The 9,773-nt window shown below is 41.4% G+C and overlaps 1 protein-coding gene across 6 annotated transcripts; it reads left to right on the top strand.

Moving 5' to 3' along the window:
- Window positions 1-39: 39 nt before the first annotated feature.
- fosb (FBJ murine osteosarcoma viral oncogene homolog B) lies at window positions 40-9,755 on the top strand. 6 transcript variants are annotated; one of them, XM_020624503.1, is made up of 6 exons: window positions 40-862; window positions 1,361-1,548; window positions 3,347-3,730; window positions 4,627-4,734; window positions 5,132-5,482; window positions 6,541-9,755. In XM_020624503.1, exons 1-6 carry the CDS (start codon window positions 799-801, stop codon window positions 6,592-6,594), a joined length of 1,149 nt encoding a protein of 382 aa, XP_020480159.1. In that variant the 5' UTR covers window positions 40-798; the 3' UTR covers window positions 6,595-9,755. The 6 variants fall into 6 exon arrangements, with proteins under 6 accessions (XP_020480159.1, XP_020480160.1, XP_020480155.1 ...); XM_020624504.1 differs by having other exon boundaries at window positions 5,632-9,754; XM_020624499.1 differs by having other exon boundaries at window positions 3,347-3,700; window positions 5,132-9,752.
- Window positions 9,756-9,773: the final 18 nt, after the last annotated feature.

Here is a 9,773-nt window from a genome sequence, read left to right as displayed (position 1 = left end):
GCAGGATTTCCTTTGCATGCCTGACTGGATTCCGTCCTGGAGTGGCACCTATCTTCGGATGTTTTTCAATACAATATATGGGATATATGAGTGGCTATAGAATATTATGCCTACTGTTTAGGCTAGGCTACGTAACCTATACTGAAATATGTTTAGGTTGATACTGTATGTGCCATTGACTTCAACAAAATTAACGCAAAACACTTCCGACGTGCTTACGAGTAGAACTGTAGTGAATATAGTATTATTAGGTATGCCTTGACTTGCCATGACCCAGAAATGTTCCAGTCTGTATAGACCTAAATAGATACTTTCCATCTTTATCACTCCGAACTTTTTGAAATTTCCTCTCAGAAATTGTCAGACGGTGAGAAATATCTAGAGCCCATGAGAGTATAAAACACATCTATTATTATCCGTCGGCGAGGTGAGCTTTGGTCCATTTTAGTGGGAGAGGGATTCCCTCAACGTCACCAAGGATACCAAACACAACAGCAAAGCACAAATATGGGCATGTACGTCAGCGGAACTCCGAGGCGGGACTTAAACGCTAGAAATGCCTTGGTTGTACTCGAGGAGGATGGATTCATTCATAAGACAAGATCTGCTACTGTGCACCGTAATACTAGCTAACGTCCCGCAGCGTTCCGCGAACGGGCTTTATGGATCTATAACCGCATATCTGACGGGAGGATAAGAACAGAGATCGGAGGATTTAAAACTAAACGAGAGGACTTTATAACAGAGTGAATTGGGACATCTTCCCCCTTACCGCGGGGAACTGGACTAAACTCCTTCATGCAACTTTTTTGGAAAGAAACCAAGAGCATCTCACCGGGGAATTACAAAAAGATAATTGACGGTAAGTCAGTCCTGGCTTTAACAGTGTGTGCGATATGATATATGTGAAATAAATAGCCTTTTTGCTTTCAAATGACCGAGTAGGTCAGAAACATCTGCGCACCGCTGTCCGTTAGTCTACTGAATAGCTTATGAGATACATTTACATATACATAAAGATAAAGACATACTTCCATGTTGATAGCCTGTTGCTTTAGCAAAATACACCAACCGCATATTTTTAGTTATAAAATACTGTGCTTAACATAGAATAGTCTTCAGTGATTGGTGGATCTATGCAGACTTAAGTAGCCTGATTAACCTCCGTGGTAGTGAGATAGTGAGCTAGATATCTAGCTTTTACCAGAAAATAGAGTAGACTGCACATTTAAACTTACTACCAAAGTAATAACTGGATTTGTTACTGCTCTGCCTATAACACCAGTCATTTTCTTCATAGAATAGCCTGCCTCCCTCTTCTTGTAACCTTCTTGTGTCTGCCGCTGCCCTGCCGCTGCAGGTGACAACGCGCACTCTCCGGCAACTACAGGTGTCGCGTTCTCTCTCGGTCCCTCCGGGCAAATGTACCAAGGGTTCCCCGGTGACCCTGACAGCGGATCCCGTGGAAGCTCGTCTCCATCTATAGAGTCCCAGTACCTTTCCTCCGTGGACTCCTTCGGGAGCCCTTCAACCTCCAGTGCTCCGCAGGTAAGTTACGCTTAATTGACTAGGCCTATATTCTACCTAAGATTAAACTAAATTTTAAAGAGAACACAACAACTGTCACTATGTCAGTTTCTTTACTCTTTTTTTCCGTAATGCAATGCAATAGGATGATTTATGGTTTTAGGTTATGTGGACATAGCTCATGAATCTGTGCTAATATTAGGCTACTGTATGGCTCTATAAGCCAAATATGGCATGTGCTTTTGATAATTCATTTCAAGGTAAAGTCTGCAGGTTGTCAAATAATCTATACTTATACTAATAACCTATACTTGTATCCTAGTCATTAACATAACGGTTGTATTTTTGTTATAATCAGCTTGATATATTAGTCAGATCGGCTTATTGTAATAGGCTAGGCTTTATGTTTTGTATGTGTTAGTTTAGCATCCCCCTTAGCCTATGTATTTTCCATATGTAGGCTGTCAGTGTCATAACCAACAGGCAAAACAGCATATCTTAAAATGTGCTATTAGGAAATATAGGCTACCAAATTACCAAATTAGTTGAAATGACGAGGCTATAATCATATACAAGAAAATAGCAAGCATATGTTATGCAAAGCATAGGAATGCCAGTCTATACCTTTTACAAAAGCCTATATAGGACTCACATGCTTGTGGACTCGAAATGTGATTTCTTCTTCTTCTTTTTAAGGCTATTATCGGAGGCTTGTGATGTTATTATAGGTCTACTTCTGTGTTCCTGCACTCAGATATAAATAGTCTCACTAAGTGGCCTATATCAACGATTCTATACCAATCTCCCTCTGTGAGTTGCTTGTAGTAGCCCCCGTAGCGGCTCTCACTCGTTGTCAGCGTGCTCGGTTTACAGCACGCCGCAGAACGGATGACAGCGTCCTGGAACTCTCCTACGTAGCGCCGAAGCACCTCCCCTCCTTCCACGCTCTCCGCTCTCCTCTCACAGTCCTAGCCGTGACGTAAATGCGCGTTCTATTTTGGAGTGCCACGTCGCGTTGCCAAGGGGAACACCGGGGGTGTGACGAGGGAGGAGGAAGAAGGAGGGGTAAAACGCTCAGGGAGAGACGTGATTGGTCGAGGCTGCTGCTGTCAGATCCGCATGCTCAGTGTCTTAGCTTCTGGAGGAATATTAATGAAAGTCGGTAATGACTTACTCGGGCCTAGAATATAAACATAAAAAGGACATGCGGGAGAGTTTGGCTTTTTATCAGTATTATTAGTCCTAAACTGACATAGCAACAAACACCGATTGAAAACGAGTGAATTCAAGAGAAAGACTGAGGCTGCTGCCTAATTGCCTTGTCTTTACATCTGTAAGTGTGATGTTTTCAATGGGCTGTTTTTGCTCCTGTTCGACAGTTAGATATACTACACGTTTTGAAATCACATTCTTTATCTGCTTCTAACAGGTCTTTATTACAAAGCACTAATAATAGTAAATGGATGGCCACTTAGCCTATGTATGTCAACACACAATTTTAATAATGATAGTTTTAAGTTGTTCATAGCATTTTAAAAAGTTTGTTTTATTATGCCATGCTGGAATATATTATGATTTAAAGTAGTAGTACAATCTGGATTAGAATTAGAAACCCTCAATGGTAGCCCTTGGTTGTAGGTAAAGTGTAGCATTTAGTTTTGGCATAATGGCACATTTTATCAAGTATGACAAACATTCAAGGTTCAGCAACTAATCCAGCTTTGTTCCTACCTGTTTTTCTGCTACCATTCATCTAAATATGTCCACTGATAACCATTAGGTTTATGTGGTTTGTAAAACTCTACTTGCTCCTGCTCAGGAGTGTGTGTCAGCGGGAGCTGGCTTGAACATTGTGGACAGTGGGCCAGGGGCCAGTGTCGGAGGGGAGATGCCCGGTTCATTTGTGCCCACTGTCACTGCCATCACCTCGAGTCAGGACCTGCAGTGGATGGTGCAGCCGACCCTCATCTCCTCCCAGGCCTCTGTACAGAGCGGGTCCACTGGTACTACAACCATGACCCAGCCAGCGTCACTGGTTGACCCATATGACATGCCAGGCCCCAGCTATTCTTCAGGTTCTGTATTCACCCCTCCAAGTTCTGATACTCCAGGCCCAGCACCGGGCCCCATCCGCACATCCAGAACCCGCAGTCGCCGTACACGAGAAGAGTCTGTGAGTGAAGATGGAGATGTTGGTGTGTTAGTAAGTGTGTGTGTTTGAACGGTTTCCTTGTTGACCCTTGCATGTTAGGGGTAAGACTTTATTGATCCCACAGTGTGGAAATTCCAGTGTTCCAGCAGCATTAGAGAGCAAACAACAAAACACCATAGGGACCTCTGAAAAGCAAATCAAAGGTACCTAAAAACAAGACAAAACATAGCACTTGAGAGAAATCAAGAACAAGAATATTATTCCCACAATTAATTCCACAATGGGGAGAAACCCCGTATATCAACAGCAGTAGAGACCAAACAACAGACACCATAAAAACAGCAGACACTGCAAGGTTCTCTGGAAAACAAATCAAGAATGGCCAAAAACAAGACAGTACAAGCATTTCAGAGAAATCAGGAACAAGATATCGCTCCCACAATCAATCCCACCAACAGAGCAGTCTGTGGTCAGAGGGCGAGGGGTGGAAGTGTATGCATTGCAGGTATATTGTTCACATGGGTGCCAAAAGAATTAGATCCAGCTACAGTGTACTGTGCTGTTAAGCAGTGGTGTGCAAAAACACATTCAGGGACATGGATAATAAACAAAAAAGGACACTTTCATAAAGCCTACTAAACAGGGAGACAGTGACAGAGATGGTCAGGTCTATATAGGGGATTGTGAGGGAGAAGGGCTTTTTAGGCCTGTTTAGTGTCATATAGGGAATCTGTTTCTTAGCCAGAAAAAGATGCTGCCAGTACGTGACAGAAGTTTTTAATTCTCTTTAAAAAATAAATTAATTAATACTTTTTTTTTTAAAGAGCAAATTGTGTTCACTCTGATGGCCCCTTCCAATATTCCCACCACTGCTGTTGGACAACATTTTCACAAACAAAGACCAAACCTTTATCCTAATCCATGTAATTTTTTTCTCTTTATTCTAGCTAACACCTGAGGAGGAGGAGAAGAGGCGTGTTCGTCGAGAGAGAAACAAGCTGGCTGCCGCCAAATGCAGAAACCGCCGACGAGAACTTACAGACAGACTGCAGTCGGTGAGCTTGACCCTGCTATAGCTGCCAGAATGATTAATGATCATAATTACATACTTTACATTACCTCCCACAGTGCAGAGTGTGTTAATATATGTCTGCATGTGTATGTATAAGAGAGATTATAATCCTCAAGAAAGACTGTGGTTTTCATTGCCTAATTAATGGGCTCTTATATAAGCCACTTTACATATCTAACTGCAGGTGAGGATGGTATTTCTACTGGGATGAACCCATCCATCTCTGCAAACACTGGTGTAGAACGTTGTTGTAGTTAACACTCCTATAATCCCTCTATCTCCTGAATATCTTATCCCCTTCTCTACCCTTTTCACCCACCTTTGTCTTGTTCTCCTGTCCCTTTACCCCTGTTTCTTTCATTCTCTGTATCTGCCCACAGGAGACGGATGTACTGGAGGAGGAGAAAGCAGAGCTGGAGGCTGAGATCTCAGAGCTGCAGAAGGAGAAGGAGCGCCTGGAGTTTGTTTTGGTGGCCCACCAGCCAAACTGTAAGATCCCATACCAGGACCAGCCTCAGCAAAGCTCAGTGCAGCTCCCTCCAGTCCAGTCCCAGCTCCCTCCTCAGACCTTACAACCTCCTGTCTCCATTGTGGGCTTGGCTGTGAAGGAAGACTCTTTCTATCTGCCCCCTGCCTACACAGCCCATCCGTCCTCCACACAGTCCCAACCTCCGGTTCAACAGCAGCAAATGCAGCAGCAGCAGCAGCCTCAGCCAGGGATAATGCAGGAGGTAGAGTTTTCTAGTTCTTTCTATGGCTCAAGTGAGCTGGCACCCGGCGGGCCGTGCCTTATGGCCAGCGACAGTGGTGGTGGTGGTAACCATGACGATGTGGCCATTGGCAGCTGCAACACCTCATACACATCTTCATTTGTGTTCAGCTACCCAGAGGGAGCCTGCGGGGTCAGTGCCAACCAGCGGAACAGCAGTAGCGAGCAGTCATCTGATTCCCTGAACTCGCCTTCGCTGCTGGCGCTCTGACTAACCGACAGACATGTGCACGCATTTCAACATGCACATCCATAATGCTCTCTGGAAGTAGAGACCTAGACAAGTATATATACAGTGCCAATCTGTTTTATGGAAAACGCAACCAATCTTTTGTACCTGATTGGGTTAAAGTTTACACAGAAATGCACTCCAATTAAGAGCCATACAAAGCTTTAATACAGAGCTTAGTGAATATACAATATACAATGAATACATTTTGTCTTGTATTATTGGAATAACTGCAACTGGATAAGTGCATGAAAACCACAAAAGTCCAAGTTGCCAATTTTAAGTGCTCTGAATTAACAGAATAATTCACAGTGAAACCTCTCAGTCTTCAACTTGTACAGCACATTAAGTAAGATACCACAAGCTCACTTTACTCTCCAATGAGCACCAGTGCCCCCACCTTGTTCCCTCTGTCGGTTGCCCCTTTTCCAGTGCTCTTGCTCTCATCCTTCTTCATCCCTTTTTCCCTTCTCCCTCTTGCTGAATGTATTTGTGCTAATCTGAACTAGGGATGAAGAACACTTTTTTCAGGCTCTTCTCTTGTGAGAGACTGACTGCTGATCTCTCTCTCACACATCTAACCCTCCATCTGCTCAACCGCCCCCTGCTTCTTCATCGCTGCTTGGACTTTGCAAGTTGAGGGATCTGAGTATCACTGCCTCAACTAAATCTTGTGCTTTCACCTGTCATTTTTTAAAATTCCTCTGCCGTCTGCCTACCTGCCATGCGACCCATCTCTACCCATCTCTGTTTCTTCTCTTCTGTCTCTGTATTTCTCCTTCTCCCTGAAGTCTTCAACCCCTGAGAGCCCGAAGACCCCTTCCAGCCCTTGGGACCTTGAGTGAATGCCAGCACAACTAACACGCCCTTTTGTACCCTCTCATACAAGGACATGGATGCAAGCCCCCCCACCCATTCAGAAGAAACTTTACCTTGCAACGCACTGCTCAGAAAGGATCTTTACAGTGAACAGCAACTAAATATTTTTAACACATACACAAAGATGCATAATTGATGAGTGCAAAATGCAAGACAGATGCCACTGTCTTCTGCTGAGCCATTTTTCAACGTTCACACAATGAGGATTAGACATATTTTATGTTGTGAGGCTGGTTAAAAATGAGAATGGAGCGAGGAAGGAAATGCAGTAAGCTGGACAGACTCAAGGTGACCACTGATGTTTGGAACCAAATCGTGAAAACCAAGACAGAGCCAAATGTTAAAAACAAAAAAATTTAAAAAAAGTAAGAAAAAAAATTCCGCTCTTGCCAACTGTGTCGAAGGGTGACCTCAGCAAAAACGCCTCCGTACCACAGAGCCTCATCATCCTGGGCCCACATGCGCACACTCACTCCATCGCTTTCAAGTTTCTCAACTGAAGATACAGATATTGTGTTGCAGCACACCAGCTTCGTGTTTTGTTAAGAATCAATCAGATGTGAACCGATGCCTTTATTTAGAGGAGAGACTTCAGACAACCTCTAAACACCAGGTTCAGTGGTCTCTGTACCTCCCCTGTTCTCTCAGAGGGGATGAGGTGGAGGTGCGTTTATTGTGAGTGTGTCCACTCTGAGGCACCTGGCCTGTTTATTTCTTTCTTTATTGAGGTTGAAGTGGCAAGTGAGCACAAAGAAAGACCTGGAAACGTGGGTCGACGTTGTGCCGTGAGTGTCCTTTCTCTGCCTGTGAATTTGTACAATTTGTTTTTCTAGTATGATGGAGAAAGTTTTGTTACATATTTTAATGTTTATGTTTGTCTGTATGTTTGGTTGTTTGCAATGACCTCTGCTTATGCCTGTACCTTTGCAGTCCCTTTTTTTTTTATATTATTTTTTGTTTTTTTAATGGGGAGATTTCGTAATAACTGTTACTGCTATTGCTTTGTAACATTATTGTATTGTTTCATTATTTTATTGTATTTTCATTTGGCAACTTCAGAGGCATATTGTGCACTACAAAAAAAAATGTAACTATAAGTTTATATGCATATACAAATATACAGGCAACATGTACATGTATATACCATGATTGTAACGTACAAATTAACTATTGAAGAACAAGATAAAATGTTGCTGAAGTTTAGTTTTAAAATGAATATTTTTCTAAAGGAATAAAAATCTATAGTAAATTTAAAGTACCACCCCATCCCTCAACATGAAGCACCAGGTCACTGCCTCTATCAATGTGTATTTATGTTTTATAAACAATATATAAAGCACTATCCAGTCACATTAAAATGTATGTTTATAATTATAATGTAAGAAGGTAATGCCTTTGTTTTGTTTGTTTGTGTTTTCCCTGTGAGGTCTGTCCAAAAGCTACTGACATCTTAATGCCACTTGATGCTTAGCAGATGCTAAATGAGGAAAAAAAAAATATTTTAAAACTAGTGTGATTGAATGTCAGTGCACTATTAAAAGTGTGTTTGGACCACAACGTGATGACTAAACAGTTTCATTTAAAGAAAGTGTTTCGTATCCAGTATGCATTTTTGTTTAGTATAAACATATCACCCAGTAACATCATGTCCTAACTGAAAGGTGTGTTTGAAGGATATCCACAGTTTTAGCCTTGATATGAACGTTATCATGTCAAAGTTTACCCATTCCTGTACTACAGCAAATATGTTGCTAATTGAGTTGAAAAAAAATCTTGTGTTTGTATTTGCTGGATAAGAAGATTTATTTTCAATAAATAAATATGTTTATTCAAAACAACAGAGCAATCAGTGGTATAAATCTTCGTTCACATGTGGCTCTTAGTAGTCAGAGAAATGGGCAGACCTCATTTTTAAATGTTGAATAAGGACTGTGTTTGTACAGATGTCGGAGATTCCTTTTGATTTTTCTTCAAATGCAAATGTGATGAGAATATGTTCTGGTGTCAGAATAAGCATAAAACATATTCAATAGTTCTCATGTATATAGGTTTTTGTGGTGCTGCATATATAGTATGCTATAATGAAGAGAAAGTTTTATATCATATGGTGGAAGGCTACAAATTGCTGTTAGCCGAGGCTCCAGATATTTGTCTTGTCTCCTGAGGAAGTTTTATTCTGAACAGAAGCCAATAACACAGTGAATTCCCAGCAGCAGAAGCTCTAAGAGCCCAGTAATCACTCTGTGATTTCCTCATGTCAATTGCCTGCTACATCTCTAAGTGTTCAAAACAGATCTCAGAGGGCCCTTGTACCGTACCTCCACTACACACTTACTGTATGCCCTGGATCACAACACACCATATTAGACTCACTCTTTCACCTGATTCCTTTGCAAGTTGTCTGAACTTTGAACAACTTTTTTCTGTGAGGTTAGAATCAGAAAATATTGTGCTAATGAATTGGAAAAGGTGACAGCGACAGAAAAGAAGAAATATTTAGCTACTAGGTGTAGGACAGAGAAGCTGCCTCCGCCTACCTGTACTGTACAATGGCTCCATGTGCATTAAGTGAACAAACGCTTTCCTATTTTTCTATGATGAGGTGAATGTTGCAGTGTATTTCTATTTTTTCACAAGTCCCATATCTGTGCTGATTTTCCTGGTATAAAATGCAATACTTATTATCCTCTTGGATAAACATAATGTAGCAAATCACACAGTGCTCAAACTGACTGCTACTCTATGTCAAGTGTGATGATGTATTGCTTTAATTATCAGTTTTTGTTAAATACAAAAAGTTATCTGTAATGCATATCATAACATTCTGTTCATGTGTTACGATTTATTTTAAAATATCTCTTTTATTACATTTATTGATGCTGTATAGAGACACTAGGGAGGTTTCATCATTACAAAAAGTCATTTTGTTTTGTTACAAACCATTCCTTTTGTCAGTATTTCATCAACGTTTGTAACGCTTTATCTGGATGTCTTTATCTGGGAACAAAAGTGGCAATTTTGCCACATTTGGAAACTAAGGATGATCCAATACATTTTGAAGTTACAGCAGTGAATGGCCCAAAGAAATCTGTTCTAGATGTAACATTGTAGGGCTCTTATTACAAATGTCATTTAGGAAACATTG

The sequence above is a fragment of the Monopterus albus genome, unplaced genomic scaffold, assembly GCF_001952655.1.
Source record: "Monopterus albus unplaced genomic scaffold, M_albus_1.0 scaffold328.1, whole genome shotgun sequence".
In the NCBI taxonomy this organism is placed as follows: Eukaryota; Metazoa; Chordata; class Actinopteri; order Synbranchiformes; family Synbranchidae; genus Monopterus; species Monopterus albus.
This window is presented reverse-complemented; position numbering and strand designations above follow the sequence as displayed.

What these genes read in the sequence shown, in the direction of transcription:
- fosb (XM_020624498.1), top strand. Translation starts at nt 799, where the DNA reads ATGCAACTTTTTTGGAAAGAAACCAAGAGCATCTCACCGGGGAATTAC. An exon ending in TTACAAAAAGATAATTGACG is followed by an intron (nt 863 to 1,360) that starts GTAAGTCAGTCC and finishes CTGCCGCTGCAG; the next exon opens with GTGACAACGCGCACTCTCCG. An exon ending in TTACAGACAGACTGCAGTCG is followed by an intron (nt 4,735 to 5,131) that starts GTGAGCTTGACC and finishes ATCTGCCCACAG; the next exon opens with GAGACGGATGTACTGGAGGA.